Raw genomic sequence first — 20,453 nt, forward strand, 5'->3', positions numbered from 1 at the left:
ACTGGACTCTCTGGCCAATAAGTAGGGTTGGTCTGAAAGCTCTGACCTCACATCTACAGTCAAGCACCCAAGCTAACTGGCTAACATTGGCTAGCTACTTCCAGACACCCCACTCTGACCATTTTACTAACCCTAGCAGAGCTGGTTAGGCTTTTTTCATGTAATGCAGTGCATTAGTGACTGTAACTGTGCTACTGGCAACAATTGAATTACGCTTTGTTGCCGGACATATTCAATGGGTGTTGAGCATTCAAAAATGCATCAGATATTCTGCGCTTTGGCACACTGAGACGAGAATCTTTTGTTAAGAAATGTAGCTATATAGCTAGCTAGCTAAACAATGAATCCCAACGCATGACATAACATTAGTTAGCTAGCCAGCCAGCTAACTTTAGCTAAAGTCAGAGCACATCATCAAATACATGAAGTATTATGATCATCAGAATAATTATTGTCATCACTGAACAACAGTGTGACATTATTTACTTTAAGATTTTTGACAGTGTTGCTTTTTGCTTGCCTGCCATTATTACTGGCTAGACCATAACTTAGAGGGAGATGGCAAAGACGTGTTCTGTATTTGTTCAGGCTTGTGATTGGATTGCAGATAGAACCTTATAGTGCCAAGTTTAAATGGGTTTATGCAGATCGAAATGTCTAGTTGTAATTATTTTACTCACTTAAAAGAATATTTTTTCTCAACTCTAACTTCACAGAGATATGCAGAACTACCTAAATAGAAATTATATTTAACTAACTAATTTTTACAAACATTTCAGATAGAACCTTTATAATCCCAAGGTCTCAATGGGACATTTAATTTAATATCCTTTGGAGTCGGCTTGGGGCGTGATTATATTTCCTCATAGTATGTGACTATAACCTCTGCTCCCTGAGTCTCGGTGAATAGTGGTATTAAATTGAAGGAATGAATCAGAGGCTCACGCTTATCACATGTGGAAGGCAGGGCTTCAAGCCTAGTTCGAATTTTATTGGCCTTGTCTGGTGTGATCCTTCAACCAAAGTCAAGAGAGCATGTTGTACCTCATTTCCCATCTCCAGGGAATAGTAGTTATAGTCATAACGTTACGTTTTGGCATCGAGGCTGATTACTTCCAGATGTTCCAACCTTGATATCAGTGCAAGTATGTGGAACTTCTCATGTTCCAATAGTACAAGAGCAGAGCAATGGCTGGGTCTGACTGACAGCCAAAAGCCTTGACCAATGAGAGTGGAGCAGAGTTGGACCACCCCTCTCCCTTGGCTTTCAGAGCATTGGTCCCTGCGTATGTGTGTGAATACTGAATGAGGAGTCGGTTGCTGCATGCTGCCACAACCTGCACTGGAATTAAATAACCTTCAGCATAGAGAACACCAGTCGAAGGAAAAGCTGAAACATTTGAGAATTGTGAAGGAGAGCAAAACAGCACTGTTGACTGCATTCCTGTTGAAAGAAAAACAATAATACAGAAGAGAGTGAAGAAACATAAGTGTCCATCGGTGTCAACTGATTAAATTAGAAGAATGTATAATTCCATGTATCTCCTCATCCTGCCGTGGGTGTTTGCGCTGCTCGTGTTCCCAGGTAAGACTTCTCCATCTCTTTTGCTCCATCTCCCGCTCGCTGGCTGTTGTATTGTTGTTGCGAAGTGATGCACTGTAGCAACAGAGTTTTACCGGGTGAGCTACATTGACAATCACACACTGCCTTTCTCTCTCCCCCTCGCTCTCTCTTTCTCTCCCCTGAGAAGTGGTCTGTCACTGTCAAAGCTGTTGGAAAAGATTCAGGTGAAACACAGTGGAGGAAAGTCGGTCCAGACGCTTTGGTCTTAGTTCAATGTGATCCTTGTTCAGTTGTCTCCCAAGCTCCCACAGGGTTGTCAAAACGTGCTTCTATTGGGTTTTGATGTTGACAGAAATTGATGCGAAGAAAAGCTTGCATTGGCAACAGCATATAATGCAGAATACCAGTGATATGCAGATAATATGTTGCATGTATTAGGAATGCTAAGAGAGATGTACTGTACTGTCTTTTGGGTTTGTTGTGATGATGCTTCAGTTGGATCTAGGTTGTCGGTTGAATTATACGTCTGTCATATGAACTGCCGCCTCAAATACTTAACTGTCATATCCCGTTTTGATCCGAGCCAATAAAATTAATATTGATATTTCTGGGACCATGTCAAAGGAGCTGCCTATATTCTCCAAGGTAACGGCAACACTTTTCAATCCATGACTTCAAGGTCTGGATAATTGGTTTCTGTCGCAGCTAGAAATGCAGCGTCTGTGAGGGACTTTGACATGTTAATCAACGGAGACAGAGTGTGTTTCATTGATGTTCAGGGGAAGCGTGTCTAGTATTACAAATGGGGGGGATTTACTTCTGGTATTGATATATTACTTAAGTAAAATTCCTAATTTCTGAAAGTTTTGCAGGTAATATCTTTCAGGATTAGCCCAATGTAGTATATTACATGATCAAAACTAGCCTCATATGCCACATTGTACCTACTTCTTCATGCAATCATAAACATACAAATGCATGATCTTAATTGAATCACTCTTTTGTTGCTGACAATTTTCCTGCACCTCAGATGAGCTTCATGATTTACATACATACATTTACTGAAAACCTGCACTAACACTGAACAAATTAAGATCCTACGCCTGTGCACACAAACTCCCTTCTGAAAGTCAATGCACAAGCTGAAACGGTTACAATGCAGGGGTGTATCAATGTTTATTCATACAACAATGGCACCAATACTGTAATGGGGGTGACCTCACTGCTCACTCCAAGTTCTTTAGCATTGTTTGTCAGTAGGAGTCTATCTAGCACTCAAAAGTGAGCTAACTAACTCCGAGGTGATGTAAGAGACTAAAGCATCTATCAGAGTCCAAAATGTGTACGTGTACCAACAGCAGTGTTCTACAATATTGGATGTTGGTTTTCATAGCTTACTTTTGGAATTCTCAAGCAATTTCTCCAGACATCAACACATAAACATTAATAGGAGACGAGTATGTGGAGCCGCGTTTGTTGAAAATTTGGGGAGGGGCGCGTATGGACTGTGCGTCCCCCATGGATGGTGGTCTCAGAGCCACTTAGCTATGTCACTATGGGATGCCAGACTATCACTTCTCTGCATCTGTGGACTTTGAATTACGCTTATTGAGAAAGCTTGCACTGGGTGAAGACGCAGCAAAACCAGGGCCGGTAGTAATGCAGATGTTTTCTGGTGGCCCCTACCCCCCGGGAGTGAGAGTCACTAGCAATCCCGCATGACTAACACTCCATCTGTTCCACGGTGGCATCACAGGACCTATAGGGGGCACTGCACCCCCCTGGGCGATGACATCAGGAGAACACTGCTGTGTAGGAGGTGCTGTCACTCAAATGAGATGTCAACCAGAACTCCATGTGGGCATCTGGTGTTGTGCTATTGAAGGGTCCATTTCGATAGTACTCTAGGCAATTTGTTGGATTATTTATATGCCCCTGCAACGATGCTTATTGATTTTTGGATGTTAACCTTCAAACTACAAACACATTTTACATACAGTACCAGTCAAAAGTTTGAGCAGATCTATACATTCAAGGATGTTTTGTTATTTGTGCTATGTTCTACATTTTAGAATAATACTGAAGACATCAAATCTATGAAATAATACATAGGGAATCATGCAGTATCCAAAAAAAGAGTTAAACAAATGTTATATTTGAGATTCTTCAAAGTAGCCACGCTTTTTCTTGATGACAGCTTTGCAACTCTTGGCATTCTCTCAACCAGTTTCATGAGGTAGTCACCTGGAAAGCATTTCAATTAACATGTGTAACTTGTTAAAAGTTAATTTGTGGAATATCTTTCCTTAATGCATTTGAGCCAATCAGTTGTGTTGTGAGAAGGAAGGGGTGGTATACAGAAGATAGCCCTATTTGGTAAAAGTCCATATTATGTCAAGATCAGCTCAAATAAGCAAAGAGAAAAGACAGTCCATCATTACTTTAAGACATGAAGGTCAGTCAGTCTGGAAAATTTCAATTTGAAAGTCTCTTCATGTGCAGTCGCAAAAACCATCAAGCACTATGATGAAACTGTCTCTCATGAGGTCCGCCACAGGAAAGGAAGACCCAGAGTTACCTCTGCTGCAGAGGATAAGTTCATTAGACTTACCAGCCTCAGAAATTGCAGTCCGAATAAATGCTTCATGAAGTTCAAGTAAGACACATCTCAACATCAACTATTCAGAGGAGACTGTGTGAATCAGGCCTTCTTTGTCAAATTGCTGCAAAGAAACCACTACTATAGGCTACCAATAATAAGAAGAGACTTGCTTGGGCCAAGAAACATGAGCAATGTTCATTAGACCGGTGAAAATCTGTCCTTTGGTCTGATGAATCCAAATGTGAGATTTTTAGTTCCAACCGTCATGTCTTTGTGAGACGCAGAGTAGGTGAATGGATGATCTCCGGAAGTGTGGTTCCCATCGTGAAGCATGGTTGAAGAGATGTGATGGTATGGGGGTGCATTGCTGGATTGCGCTTAGTAGGACTATCATTTGTTTTTCAACAGGACAATGACCCAACACACCTGGCTTTTTAAGGACTATTTGTCCAAGAAGCAGAGTGATGTAGTGCTGCATCAGAAGACCTGGCCTTCACAATCACCCGACATCAACCCAGTTGAGATGGTTTGGGATGAGTTGGACTGCAGAGTGAAGGAAAATCAGCCAACAAGTGCTCAGCATATGTGGGAACTCCTTCAAGACTGTTGAAGCTGGTTGAGAGAATGCCAAGAGTGTGCAAAGCTATCATCATATGTTGATTTGTTTAGCACTTTTTTTGGTTATGGAGATTTCATTATTTGTTCAGCAGTCGTATGGCTTGGGGGTAGAAGCTTTTGAGGAGCCTTTTGGTCCTAGACTTGGTGCTCCGGTACCGCTTGCCGTGCGGTAGCAGAGAAAAGCGTCTATGACTTGGGTGACTGGAGTCTCTGACAATTTTATGGGCTTTCCTCTGACACCGCCTATTGTATAGGACCTGGATGGCAGGAAGCTTGGCCCCAGTGATGTACTGGGCCGTTCCCACTACCCTCTGTAGCGCCTTATGCCGAGCAGTTGCCATACCAGGCGGTGATGCAACCGGTCAGGATGCCCTCAATGGTGCAGCTGTAGAACCTATTGAGGATCTGGGGACCCATGCCAAATCTTTTCAGTCTCCTGAGGTGGAAAAAGTTTTTTCGTGCCCTCTTCACGACTAACGTGGTATGTTTGGACCATGATAGTTTGTTGGTGATATGGACAGCATGGAACTTTAAACTCTCGACCCGCTCCACTACAGCCCTGTCGATATTAATGGGGGCCTGTTTGGCCCTCCTCTTCTTGTGGTCTACGATCACGATTCCATACGTGATTCCATACGTAATTCCAGATGTGTTATTTCATATTGGTGATGTCTTATTATTCTTCAATGTAGAAAATGGTGTCCACTCACCCATAGTCCCTCATGTATTATATAGATGCAGTTGAAGTCTGAAGTTTACATACACCTTAGCCAAGTACATTTAAACTCAGATTTTCACAATTCCTGACATTTAATCTTAGTAAAAAATACCCTGTCTTAGGTCAGTTAGGATCACCATTTATTTAAAAAATGTGAAATGTTGAAATAACATTAGAGAGAATAATTTATTTCAGCTTTTATTTCTTTCATCACATTCCCAGTGGGTCAGAAGTCTACATACACTCAATTAGTATTTGGTAGCATTGCCTTTAAATTGTGTCAAATGTTTTAGGTATCCTTCCACAAGCTTCCCACAATAAGTTGGGTGAATTTTGGCCCATTCCTCCTGACTAAGCTGGTGTAACCGAGTCATGCTTGTAGGCCTACTTGCCTGCACACGCTTTTTCAGTTCTGCCAACACATTTTCCATAGGTTTGAGGTCAGGGCTTTGTGATGGCCACTCCAATACCTTGACTTTACTGTCCTTAAGCCATTTTGTCACAACTTTGGAAGTATGATTGGGGTCATTGTCCATTTGGAAGCACCATTTGCAACCAAGCTTTAACTTCCTGACTGATGTCTTGAGATGTTGCTTCAATATATCCACATAATTTTCCTGCCTCATAATGCCATCCATTTTGTGAAGGTCATCAGTCCCTCCTGCAGCAAAGCACCCCCACATCATGATGCTGCCACCCCGGTGCTTCACAGTTGGGATGGTGTTCTTTTGCTTGCAAGCCTCCCCCTTTCCCCCCAAACATAACGATGGTCATTATGGCCAACCGTTCTATTTTTGTTTCATCAGACCAGAGGACATTTCTCCAAAAAGTACGATCTTTATCCCCATGTGCAGTTGCAAACCGTAGTCTGGCTTTTTTATGGGGGTTTTGGAGCAGTGACTTCTTCCTTGCTAAGCAGTCTTTCAGGTTATGTCGATATAGGACTTGTTTTACTGTGGATATAGATAATTTTGTACCTGTTTCGTCCAGCATCTTCACAAGGTACTTTGCTGTTGTTCTGGGATTGATTTGCACTTTTCGCACCAAAGTACGTTCATCTCTAGGAGACAGAACACGTCTCCTTCCTGAGCGGAATGACAGCTGCGTGGTCCCATGGTGTTTATACTTTCAAACTATTGTTTGTACAGATGAACATGGTACCTTCAGGAGTGGAAATTGCTCCCAAGGATGAACGAGACTTGTGGAGGTCTACAATTTCTTTTCTGAGGTCTTGGCTGGTTTCTTTTGATTTTCCCATGATGTCAAGCAAAGAGGCACTGAGTTGGAAGGTAGGCCTTGAAATGCATCCACTGGTATACCTCCAATTGACTCAATTGATGTCAATTAGCCTATCAGAAGCTCCTTATACAATGACATCATTTTCTGGAATTTTCTAAGCTGTTTAAAGGCACCGTCAACATAGTGTATGTACACGTCTGACCCACTGGAATTGTGATACAGTGAATTATAAGTGAAATAATCTGTCTGTTAACAATTGTAGGAAAATGTACTTGTGTCATGCACAAAGTTGACGTCCTAACCGACTTGCCAAAACTATAGTTTATTAACAAGACATTTGTGGAGTGGTTGAATAAAGTTTTAATTACTCCAAACTAAGTGTATGTAAACCTCTGACTTAAACTGTATATTTTTAAATATCTGTGATGAACATGAATTCAACTACTCATTCAGCATGATTTCAACTACTGGACCCCTTTTTTCGAATGAGATTTATTCATAAATGTATACAGTATGGTCATACTTTGGTAGAACCACTGATCAAGCTAAATCTGTGTGATCTGTTCATACAGTATCATTCCTATTAGTGCACTTTCTCTGCCACAGCCCAGAGCAGGTCATGTCCTTGTCAAACTTAATCAAATCAACCAGCTTCATAAACAATGCAAGCGCAATAGCAATTCACAGCCCTAAGAAGGACTCTCTGTCTCTGGTAAGGTATTTTTGCACTCAATCAATAGTATTCTATACTATGTATATAATTTAGCATTGATTTATATTGCTTCTCTGTTAGGGCTGGCACAGTTACCGTATAACCGACGGGTATGGATGAAGACCATCATGAAAATAAAATAACTGTCATAACCAGGTTTTTTTGTGTAGAACAACCAGCTGACTGAAGGCAGGACAGCTGGGCATTCGTGCGGTTGAGTCCGTTTCTGCTGTAACAATGACTCTACAATGTGAGGAAACTTTGTTGCTCCTTGCCTAAGCAACACGCAGCATCACATGCAGTCAGGAGTAGAGGGCGACCGATTAGGATTTTTCAACGCCGATACTGATACCGATTAGTGGAGGACCAAAAAAAGCCTATACCGATTAATCGGCCGATAGTTTGTTATATACGTATATTTGTAATAATGACAATTACAACAATACTGAATGAACACTTATTTTAACTTAATATAATACATCAATAAAATCAAGTCTCAAATAAATAATGAAACATGTTCAATTTGGTTTAAATAATGCAAAAACAAATTGTTGGAGAAGAAAGTAAAGGTGCAATATGTGCCATGTAAAAAAAAAAGAGCTAACGTTTAAGTTCCTTGGTCAGAACATGTGAAAGCTGGTGGTTAACTTGAGTCTTCAATATTCACAGGTAAGAAGTTTTAGGTTGTAGTTATTATAGAACTATTTATCTCTATACCATTTGTATTTCATATACCTTTGACTATAGGATGTTCTAATAGGCACTTTAGTATTGCCAGCCTAATCTCAGGAGTTGATAGGCTTGAAACCATAAACAGCACAATGCTTGAAGCATTTCGAAGAGCTGCTGGCAAATGCAGGAAAGTGCTGTTTGAATGAATGCTTACGAGCCTGCTGCTGCCTACCATAGCTCAGTCATACTGCTCTATCAAATCATAGACTTAACTATAATATAATAACACACAGAAATACGAGCCTTAGGTCATTAATATGGTCAAATCCGGAAATTATAATTTCAACAAAATGTTTATTCTTTCGTTGAAATACGGAACCGTTATGTATTTTATCTAACGGGTGGCATCCCTACGTCTAAACATTGCTGTTACATTGCACAACCTTAAATGTTATGTCATAAATAGGTACAAATCTGGCAAATTTAATTACGATCTGGGTTAGGAAGAAATGGTCTTCACACTGTTCGCAACGAGCCTGGCAGCCCAAACTGCTGCATATACCCTAATGCTGATTGCACAGAACGCAAGAGAAGTGACAACATTTCCCTAGTTAAAATAAATTAATGTTAACAGGCAATATTAACTAAATATACAGGTTTAAAAATATATACTTGTGTATTGATTTTAAGAAAGGCATTGATTCTTATGGTTAGGTACACATTGGTGCAACGACTGCTTTTTTTCGTGAATGCGCTTGTTAAATCACCCGTTTGGCGAAGTAGGTTGTGATTCAATGATAAATCAACAGGCACCTCATCAAATATATGCAACACAGGACAAGCTAGATAAACTAGTAATATCATTAACCATGTGCAGTTGACTAGTGATTATGTTAAGATTGATTGTTTTTTTATAAGATAAGTTTAATGCTAGCTAGCACCTTACCTTGGCTCCTTGCGGCACTCGCATAACAGGAAGTCAGCCTGCCACGCAGTCTCCTCGTGTAGTGCAATGTAATCAGCCATGATCAGTGTCCAAAAATGACCATCCATCATGGCGCTTGATGGTTTTTGCCACTGCTCTAGAAGAAACCTTTAAAAGTTATTGACATTTTCCGGATTGACTGACCTTCATGTCTTAAAGTAATGATGGACTGTCGTTTCTCTTTGCTTATTTGCCATAATATGGACTTGGTATTTTACCAAATAGGGCTATCTTCTGTATAACACCCTTTTAACAAGGCACACCTGATAATTGAAATGCATTCCAGGTGAATACCTCATGAAGCTGGTTGAGAGAATGCAAGAGTGTGCAAAGCTGTCATCAAGGCATAGGGTGGCTACTTTGAAAAATCTCAAATCTATTACGATTTGTTTATGTCACGCCCTGACCATAGACAGCTTATTATTCTCCATGTTGGTTAGGTCGGGGTGTGGCTAGGGTGGGTCATCTAGGTAATTACATTTCTAATTTGGCCTGGTATGGTTCCCAATCAGAGGCAGCTGTTTATCATTGTCTCTGATTGGGGATCATATATAGGCAGCCATTTCCCCTTTGTGCTTTGTGGAATCTTGTTTTTGTGTAGTGCATGTGAGCACTGCATTTTCGTCACGTTTATTGTTTTGTTTTGCTTTGAGTTTCACATAAAAGATGTGGAACCCAGATCACGCTGCGCTTTGGTCCAGTTATTATGACGATCGTGACAGAAGATCCCACCAACAACGGACCAAGCAGCGTGCCCAGGAGGAAAGCCTGGAGTGGAGGACATCCTGGATGTGGGACGAGATTATGGCAAGAGACAGAAGCCTGACATGGAAGCAGGCAGAGGGAACAACAACGACAACACTGGGGTTTGTGGCCACGACGGAAGCCCGAGAGACAGCCCGGGGAAAAAAGTGTGGGGGGGCCACACGGAGTGGTCGGCGACGCTGAGGGGTGAGTCAGAGACCGAGGAGGAATATTGGGACAGATGGAGCGGGCGGCCAAATTTGAGGGGAGTGAACCAGTGCTGACTCCCCGTACTCACCGTGGGGAGCGTGTGACTGGTCAAGCACCATGTTTTGCAGTGATACGCACTGTGTCTCCAGTGAGCCTTTGCAGCCCATTGCATCCTGTGCCAGCTTCCCGCACTTGCCGTGAGAAGGTGGTCATTTGTCCAGGATGCGTTGTACCAGCTCTACACTCCAGACCTCCAGTACGTCCTGTGCCTCCTCCCCGCACTCGACCTTAGGTGTTTGTCACCAGCCCAGTACCGCCAGTGCCGGCCCCACGCACCAAGCTTCCGGCGACAGTTCCCAGTCCAGAGCTTCCGGCGAGGTTTCACGGTCCAGAGCTTCCGGCGACGGTCCACGGTCCGGAACCTCCTGAGACGGTTCGAGGTCTGGAACCTCCTGAGACGGTCGGCGGTCCGGAGCCTCCAGCGACGGTCGGTGGTCCGGAGCCTCCAGCGACGTAGTCTTTTGGCTTACCAATCACCGTCATCTTAAATTCCATGACCGTCACAGCCCTGTTCTCTTGTCATGTAAAGATGAAAAGATGGTGCCAATGGAGAAGGCCACCATCTCACTAGTTAAGAAATTTGATGCAGCTTTGAATGCTTTTATGTGCGATATGATTAATAGTTAGACTATTGCAGATCTTGACAAACGATCAACTTACCACTATTGTCACTATGAATCGTGGATAGAGGGCAGGATAGACAGACAGTCAGACTGGTAGACTATACTGACCTGTGGTATAGTAAAAGTTAGCTCACTGAAAAGCGTAGTGCATGAGGGGAAGTACCAAAACACCTTGATATAGGGGAGGCGCATGCAAGAAGATGAGGAAATGTGGCTGGGATAGAATAAATTATATAGTAAAATATGCAAAAGAGCAAATGTTAACCAGAAGGAAAAAAACACTACCCTCCCCTGTGCCCCAAAAAACAAAAGAAAACACAACCCTCCTCAAAGCAACCCTCCCTTATTTTGGACCACCCCTCATCCCTAATAAATTGTGATCTGTCCCTAATACATCATATAACTATGATGTATTATATTGTTTTGTACTCCAGCTGTCTATATGGTCCTTGCAGGAAGCTTTTCATTACATGTATGAGAGGGCAGATGAATATGATCCTTTTAAATCTGGTTAATCTTTCTCTTGTTAATTTCCGTAAAATAATGCTATAGACTTGCAGGTGGATTTACAAAGCGTTCTCATCAATGTAACATACTCAACGCAATTCATTATTGTTGACAGCTCCGTGAAATTGGAGCACAATATTTTGCTCTCTGTTATTTGTAAGATAATGAGCCTTGAAATAACATCGTCTCAAATGTACAGAAACATCTAATTAAGACTTTCAAAAGACAAGGTGTGGAATTCCCAGGTGTTCGTTTACTCAGAAATGTGTTTGACACAGTAAGATACATGTTCATAGTATTCGTCCTTGTCTCAATCGCACAGTGTAAAATAGTCCACAGTTGAAGTCAGAAATTTACATACACTTAGTTTGGAGTCATTAAACTCATTTTTCAACCACTCCACAAATTTCCTGTTAGCAAACTATAGTTTTGGCAAGTCGGTTAGGACATCTACTTTGTGCATGACACAAGTAATCTTTCCAACAATTGTTTACTGACAGATTATTTCACTTATAATTCACTGTATCACAATTCCAGTGGGTCAGAAGTTTACATACACTAAGTTGACAGTGCCTTTAAACAGCTTGGAAAATTCCAGAAAATGATGTCATGGTTTCAGAAGCTTCTGATAGGCTAATTGACATCAATTGAGTCAATTGGAGTTGTGGCTGTATTTCAAGGCCTACCTTCAAACCCAGTGCCTCTTTGCTTGACATCATGGGAAAATCAAAAGAAATCAGCCAAGGCCTCAGAAAATATATTGTAGACCTCCACAAGTCTGGTTCATCCTTGGGAACAATTTCCAAACACCTGAAGGTACCACGCTCATCTGTACAAACAATAGTTCGCAAGTATAAACACCATGGGACCACGCAGACGTCATAACGCTGAGGAAGGAGATGTATTCTGTCTCCTAGAGATGAACATACTTTGGTGGGAAAAGTGCAAATCAATCCCACAACAACAGCAAAGGACCTTGTGAAGATGCTGGAGGAAACGCGTACAAAAGTATATATATCCACAGTAAGACGAGTCCTATATCGACATAACCTGAACGGCCGCTCAGAAAGGAAGAAGCCACTGCTCCAAAACCACCATAAAAAAAGCCAGACTACGGTTTGCAACTGCACATGGGGACAAAGATCGTACTTTTTGGAGAAAAGTCCTCTGGTCTGAGGAAACAAAAATATAACTTTTTGGCCATAATGACCATCGTTATGTTTGGAGGAAAAAGGGGGAGGCTTGCAAGCCGAAGAACACCATCCCAACCATGAAGCACCGGGGTGGCAGCATCATGTTGTGGGGGTGCTTTGCTGCAGAAGGGACTGGTGCACTTCACAAAATAGCTGGCAACATGAGGAAGCTTATGCTTCTAGTTCCGACCGTGCAGTAATATCTAACAATTTCACAACAACTACCTTATACACACAAGTGTAAAGGAATGAATAAGAATATGTACATATAAATATATGGATGAGCGATGGCTGAACGGTGTAGGCAAGATGCAGTACAGAGTACAGTATATTCATATGTGATGAGTAATGTAGGGTATGTAAACATTATATACAGTGATTTTTTTTTTAAGTGACTAGTGATACATTTATTACATCCAATTTTTAATTATTGAAGTGGCTAGAGATTTGAGTCAGTATGTTGTCAGCGATGACTGTTTAACAGTCTGTTGGCCTTGAGATGGAAGCTGTTTTTCAGTCTCTCGGTCCCAGCATTGATGCACCTGTACTGACCTCACCTTCTGGATGATAACGGGGTGAACAGGCAGTGGCTCGGGTGGTTGTTGTCCTTGATGATCTTTTTGGCCTTCTTGTGACATCAGGTGCTGTAGATGTCCTGGAGGGCAGGTAGTTTGCCCCTGGTGATGTGTTGTGCAGACCTCACAACCCTCTGGAGAGCCTTACGGTTGTGGGCGGAGCAGTTGCTGTATCAGGCGGTGATACAGCCCGACAGGATGCTCTCGATTGTTCATCTGTAAAGGTTTGTGTGTGTTTGGTGATAAGCCAAATTTCTCTCCTGAGGTTGAAGAGGTGCTGTCACGCCTTCTTCACCACACTGTCTGTGTGGGTGGACCTTTTAAGTTTGTCCGTGATGTGTACGCCGAGGAACTTAAAACTGTCCACCTTCTCCACTACTGTCCCGTCGATGTGGATAGGGGGGTGTTCCCTCTGCAAACTTGATGATTGAATGTCGGTGTCCACGATGGGGCTGCTTTTCTTTTTGTAATCCGTGATTGACTGTAGACCCTGCCACATACGTCTCGTGTCTGAGCCGTTGAATTGCGACTACTTTGTCTCTATACTAGCTTGTTTGATTGCCTTGCGGAGGGAATAGCTACACTGTCTGGTATTTCTGTTTTGTATTTCTGTTCCCTTGCCATGATTAAAAGCATTGGTTTGCGCTTTCAGTTTTGCGAGAATGCTGCCATCAATCCACGGTTTCTGGTTGGGGAAGGTTTTAATAGTGACCGTGGTTACAACATGACCGTTGCACTTCCTAATAAACTCGTTCACCGAATCAGCATAAACATCAATGTTGTTGTCTGAGGCTATCCGGAAACATATCCCAGTACACGTGATCGAAACCATCTTGAAGCATTGAATCAGATTGGTGGGACCAGCGTTGAACAGACCTGAGCACAGGCGTTTCCTGTTTTAGTTTCTGTCTATAGGCTGGGAGCAACAAAATGGAGTCATGGTCAGATTTGCCGAAAGGAGGGCGAGGGAGGGCTTTGTATGCGTTGCGTTAAAGTAGTAATGATCCAGAATTTTTCCTGCCCGGGTCGCACATTCGATGTGCTGCTAAAATTTAGGGAGCCTTGTTTTCAGATTAGCCTTGTTAAAATTCCCAGCTACAATAAATGCAGCCTCAGGATATGTGGTTTACAGTTTACATAGAGTCCAATGAAGTCCTTTCAGGGCTTTTGAGGTGTCTGCTTGGTGGGAGATATACATGGCTATGATTATAATTGAAGAGAATTATCTTGGTAGATACAGTGCCTTGCGAAAGTATTCGGCCCCCTTGAACTTTGCGACCTTTTGCCACATTTCAGGCTTCAAACATAAAGATATAAAACTGTATTTTTTTGTGAAGAATCAACAACAAGTGGGACACAATCATGAAGTGGAACGACATTTATTGGATATTTCAAACTTTTTTAACAAAACAAAAACTGAAAAATTGGCCGTGCAAAATTATTCAGCCCCTTTACTTTCAGTGCAGCAAACTCTCTCCAGAAGTTCAGTGAGGATCTCTGAATGATCCAATGTTGACCTAAATGACTAATGATGATAAATACAATCCACCTGTGTGTAATCAAGTCTCCGTATAAATGCACCTGCACTGTGATAGTCTCAGAGGTCCGTTAAAAGCGCACAGAGCATCATGAAGAACAAGGAACACACCAGGCAGGTCCGATATATTGTTGTGAAGAAGTTTAAAGCCGGATTTGGATACAAAAAGATTTCCCAAGCTTTAAACATCCCAAGGAGCACTGTGCAAGCGATAATATTGAAATGGAAGGAGTTTCAGACCACTGCAAATCTACCAAGACCTGGCCATCCCTCTAAACTTTCAGCTCATACAAGGAGAAGACTGATCAGAGATGCAGCCAAGAGGCCCATGATCACTCTGGATGAACTGCAGAGATCTACAGCTGAGGTGGGAGACTCTGTCCATAGGACAACAATCAGTTGTATATTGCACAAATCTGGTCTTTATGGAAGAGTGGCAAGAAGAAAGCCATTTCTTAAAGATATCCATAAAAAGTGTCGTTTAAAAGTTTGCCACAAGCCACCTAGGAGACACACCAAACATGTAGAAGAAGGTGCTCTGGTCAGATGAAACCAAAATTGAACTTTTTGGCAACAATGCAAAACGTTATGTTTGGCGTAAAAGCAACACAGCTGAACACACCATCCCCACTGTCAAACATGGTGGTGGCAGCATCATGGTTTGGGCCTGCTTTTCTTCAGCAGGGACAGGGAAGATGGTTAAAATTGATGGGAAGATGGATGGAACCAAATACAGGACTATTCTGGAAGAAAACCTGATGGAGTCTGCAAAAGACCTGAGACTGGGACGGAGATTTGTCTTCCAACAAGACAATGATCCAAAACATAAAGCAAAATCTACAATGGAATGGTTCAAAAATAAACATATCCAGGTGTTAGAATGGCCAAGTCAAAGTCCAGACCTGAATCCAATCGAGAATCTGTGGAAAGAACTGAAAACTGCTGTTCACAAATGCTCTCCATCCAACCTCACTGAGCTCGAGCTGTTTTGCAAGGAGGAATGGGAAAAAAATTCAGTCTCTCGATGTGCAAAACTGATAGAGACATACCCCAAGCGACTTACAGCTGTAATCGCAGCAAAAGGTGGCGCTACAAAGTATTAACTTAAGGGGGCTGAATAATTTTGCACGGCCAATTTTTCAGTTTTTGATTTGTTAAAAAAGTTTGAAATATCCAATAAATGTCGTTCCACTTCATGATTGTGTCCCACTTGTTGTTGATTCTTCACAAAAAAATACAGTTTTATATCTTTATGTTTGAAGCCTGAAATGTGGCAAAAGGTCGCAAAGTTCAAGGGGGCCGAATACTTTCGCAAGGCACTGTAATGCGGTCGGCATTTGATTGTAAGGAATTCTAGGTCAGGTGGACAACAGGACTTTAGTTCCTGTATGTTGTTATGATCACACCACTACTCGTTAATCATAAGGCATACACCCAGCCCTTCTTCTTACCAGAGAGATGTTTTGTTTCTGTCTGTGCGATGCTTGAAGAAACTGGGGTGCTGTACCGACTGTGAGTTTCCGTGAAACAGAGAAAGTGACAATCTCTGATGTCTCTCTGGTAGGCAGCCGATTGGGATAGGGATTGATTGAATATGTCCGTAAACACACCAGCCAGCTGGTCTGCACATTGGTCTGAGGACGTGGCTAGGGATGCCGGTACAGCTGGCATCCCTAGCTGGCTGTACCGGCATCCCGTCAGAACTGAAAAAGCGTGTGCAAACAAGGAGGCCTACAAACTCGACTCAGTTACACCAGCTCTGTCAGGAGGAATGGGCCAAAATTCACCCAACTTATTGTGGAAAGCTTGTGGAAGGCTACCCAAAACGTTTGATACTAGTTTAACAATTTAATGGCAATGATACCAAATACTAATTGAGTGCATGTGAACTTCTGACCCACTGGGAATGTGATGAAAGAAATAAAAGCTGAAATAAATTATTCTCTACTATTATTCTGACATTTCATATTCTTAAAATAAAGTGGTGGTCCTAACAGACCCAAGACAAGGAATTGTTACTAGGATTAAATGTCAGCAATTGTGAAAAACTGAATTTAAATGTATTTGGCTAAGGTGTATGAAAACGTCCAACTATAGCTGTATATGGTATTCCACAGAATAAACGCTATGACAATATTTCAATTGCCATTTAGACGTGAAAAAACACATTTGATTTTGTATATGAAACGACAACGTACATTCTCAATTTCTCTCATTCTCTCAGTCAAAAGAAATATGTGAAAGGCACTTTAGGTGCATATTTTATAACACCATAATTAAAGTTATTGACTCTTGTGACTAACAAAACAGTGGCCGTTTGTCTGCCTTTATTTTCAGCAACATATAATTTGTCTATTTACAGTGCATTCCGAAAGTATTCAGACCCCTTCACATATTCCACATTTTGTTACGTTACAGCCATATTCTAAAAACAATAAAATAACATTTTCGAATACATTTGCATTGTTGTCAGAGTGATTAGAGGGACAATAGAGTGCAGAGTACCAGGTAGTTAGCAAGTTTGGTAGGCTACTAATGACCATGAGCAGCATCAGAACTTGGGGAAGCCTATTTACCATGACTAAACGGTCACGTGGAATTTGACTGCCCTCTTGACTTGTGACCGCCGGTGTGGCAGTAATACGATTAGTCATACCCAAGAAGACTCGAGGCTGTAATCGCTGCCAAAGGTGCTTCAACAAACGTACATTCTTGATAAAAAAAAAAATATATTTTAGAATAAGGCTGTAACGTAACAAGATGTGGAAAAAGTCAAGGGGCCTGAATACTTTCCGAATGCACTATAAATAATTGTGGAATATGTATGTCCTTTGTGCCGTTTGACCTATGATGTAGTGGGTTTATGAGCTACAATTCCTCCACCACTCTTGAGAGCATAGAAGCCAGCGACTTGTTTTCCACACTCTTAACTTTTCATAATGTATTCATTAATGTATCTATCTATCCGTTCTTGTTTGTTAAAGCAGATGGTCATAGTTGATTTAAGTGAATTTTTTTTTTGTTCCGTCTAAATTGACAGAATCATTAATCAAAATATCACGCTAAGAGCCTGCTAACTCTAACACACAGTACAGGTTGTTTCTGCTCATTGATCCGCTAAGCTTAACATGATGGATTGCTATGATCGGGGGATCAAATTGGTTGTGAAAATGAGGCTTCAGTTTATTTAGTATACTTTGTCAAAATATATCCTCTCTAAAGTACACGTTTTAAAATCGAGTAAGATCTATCCACATTACAGATTCAAATTACTTGTTAGATATTACTCCATGGGCGGAACCAGAAGCACAAGCATTTCGCTACACTCCCATTAACATCTGCTAACCATGTGTACGTGTCAAATACAATTATTTGATTTGAAATACCCATAACATTGGAGAGAGCTGGGAATTGTCTACTTTACTGTGAAGCCTATTGAGATGTTTAGATGCACTTATAATAAAGTTTGATTCGATTTGAATGATAGCATTGACAGCTACAGATTGTTAAACAGGCAGTTTAATGAGACAAACAACTCAACTCTTGTCAGCACAACACCTTGTATCACCACAGGTTAGAAGTAAACATATAATCTTGTATTCTTCGTTAAAAGCCTGTCTGTGGGTAGCCCCACTTTTGCCGACTTCTAAATTAAATTGAAGGTGTCCTTAATAGGACAACATTAGTCTCAGCAGGACTTGTGTCAGTCTCATGAGGCTTTCCTAAAATGGAAGCAGTGTAAATTAATTATGTGGCTAAGATGCTGTGAAGTGTGCTTTCCTATCCTCTGGGAATGCTGTAATTTCTCACCTCTACTGGGAAGGGACGGCCAGCTAATGGGTTACTGTGTAAGACTTAACACACACTCTGAAGTCTACACACTTGGACGACTTTAGACAAATAGGAGACACACATCATTGCTGTGAGTTATTCAGCACTAATGATACCATTGATACCGTAAGGACATTGTCCAGCATTCACTAACATTCTTAGAGAGTATAGCCAATACAGATGCAGGATCTTAATTTGACTCTTTTGTTGCTGAGAAATTTCCTGCAGCACAGGAAATGCCGATGAGCTTTGTGATTTACATCAATTCACTGAAAACACATTTCATGCAGGCTACTTTTGTCCAGCTAATAGCCTAACCACCAATCAAGCAACATTATGGACTAAATGTTCAAATCCTTTTGCTGCAGGATTATTTTGCTGTGACAATATACACTCAATTGACAGTTTATTAGGTAGACTCATCTAGTACTGGGTTGGACCCCCCTATAACAGCTTGAATTCATCGGGGCGTGGATTCTACAAGTCAGAAACATTTCACAGGGATGTTGGTCCATGCTGATGCCACGGCATCATGCAGTTGCTGCAGATTGGATGGCAGTACGCCACCGCCACCAGCCTGTACCGTTGACACCAGGCCGGATGGGTTCATTGACTCATGCTGCTTATGCCAAATCCTGACTCTGCCATCAGCATGATGCCACAGGAACCGGGATTTGTCGGACCAGGCAATGTTTTTCCACTCCTCAATTGACCAGTGTTGGTGATTGTGTGCTCACTGGAGCATCTTCTTCTTGTTATTAGCTGATAGGAGTGGGACCCGGTGTTGTCGTCTGCTTCAATAGCCCATCTGTGACAAGGCTCGATGAGATGTGCGTTCCAAGATTCCTTTCTGCTCACCAATGTTGTACTTCGCCGTTATTTGTCTGTTTGTGGCCCGTCTGTTAGCTTGGACGATTCTTGCCATTCTACTTTGACCTCTCTCATGAACAAGCTGTTTTCACCCACAGGACTGCCGCTGACTGGATGTTTTTTGTTTGTTGCACCATTCTCAGTAAACCCTAGACACTGTCAGGAGTGAAATGCCCAGGAGGGGCAGCCGTTTCTGAGATACTGGATCCGGCGTGCCTGACACCGACGATTATTCCACACACAAACTGCTTAGGTCACTCGTTTTGTCCATTATAACGTACAATCAAACAGTAACTGAATGCCTCGATGCCTGTCTGCATGCTTATATAGCAAGCCATGGCCACGTGACTCACTGTCTGTAGGAGAGATCCATTTTTGTGATAGGGGTGGTGTACCTAATTAACTGTCTGAGTGTAGGTCTAATTAAGATCCTACATCCTGTAGTTCGCCCATGTTTCACTCTCAGTCTAGAGACAAGGCTGTTGCATCATCAAGCAATGAGTTTAGATGTCAGTGGCTTAGTGTTTAAAACTTCTTATGGCTAGGGGTTCCACTAGCGGCACCCCTCGACAACATTCCGCTGAAAAGGCAGCACGCGAAATTCAAAAATATTTTTTTGAAATATGTAACTTTCCTACATTAACAAGTGCAATACACCAAATGAAAGAAACTTCTTGTTAATCTACACATCGTGTCCAATTTCAAAAAGGCTTTACAGCGAAAGCACAACATGATTATGTTAGGTCAGAGCCTAGTCACAAAACACACACAGCCATTTTTCCAGCCAAAGAGAGGAGTCACAAAAAGCAGAAATATAGATAAAATTAATCACTAACCTTTGATGATCTTCATCAGATGACACTCATAGGACTTCATGTTACACAATAGATGTATGTTTTGTTCGATAAAGTGCATATTTATATCCACAAATCTCAGTTTACATTGGAGCGTCACGTTCAGTAATGTTTTGCTTCCAAAACATCTGGTGATTTTGCAGAGCCACATCAATTTACAGAAATACTTATAATAAACATTGATAAAAGTGATAAAAGTATTATTCACAAAATTAAAGATAAACTTCTCCTTAATGCAACCACTGTGTCAGATTTCAAAAAAACTTTACAGAAAAAGCAAACCATGCAATAATCTGAGTACGGCGCTCAGACAACAAATCAAGCCAAACAGATATCCGC

General features: G+C 41.6%; 1 protein-coding gene across 1 annotated transcript in view; it reads left to right on the top strand.

Annotated features, from left to right (window-relative positions):
- Positions 1-1,277: 1,277 nt before the first annotated feature.
- opcml (opioid binding protein/cell adhesion molecule-like) overlaps positions 1,278-20,453 on the top strand; it is a 409,983-nt gene continuing 390,807 nt past the window's right edge. The window contains exon 1 of the mRNA XM_021623816.2: positions 1,278-1,585. Coding sequence (XP_021479491.2) covers positions 1,525-1,585 — 61 coding nt within the window. The 5' untranslated portion in view covers positions 1,278-1,524. The remainder of the gene's footprint in view (positions 1,586-20,453) is intronic.

The sequence above is a fragment of the Oncorhynchus mykiss genome, chromosome 12 (genome assembly GCF_013265735.2).
Source record: "Oncorhynchus mykiss isolate Arlee chromosome 12, USDA_OmykA_1.1, whole genome shotgun sequence".
NCBI lineage: Eukaryota > Metazoa > Chordata > Actinopteri > Salmoniformes > Salmonidae > Oncorhynchus > Oncorhynchus mykiss.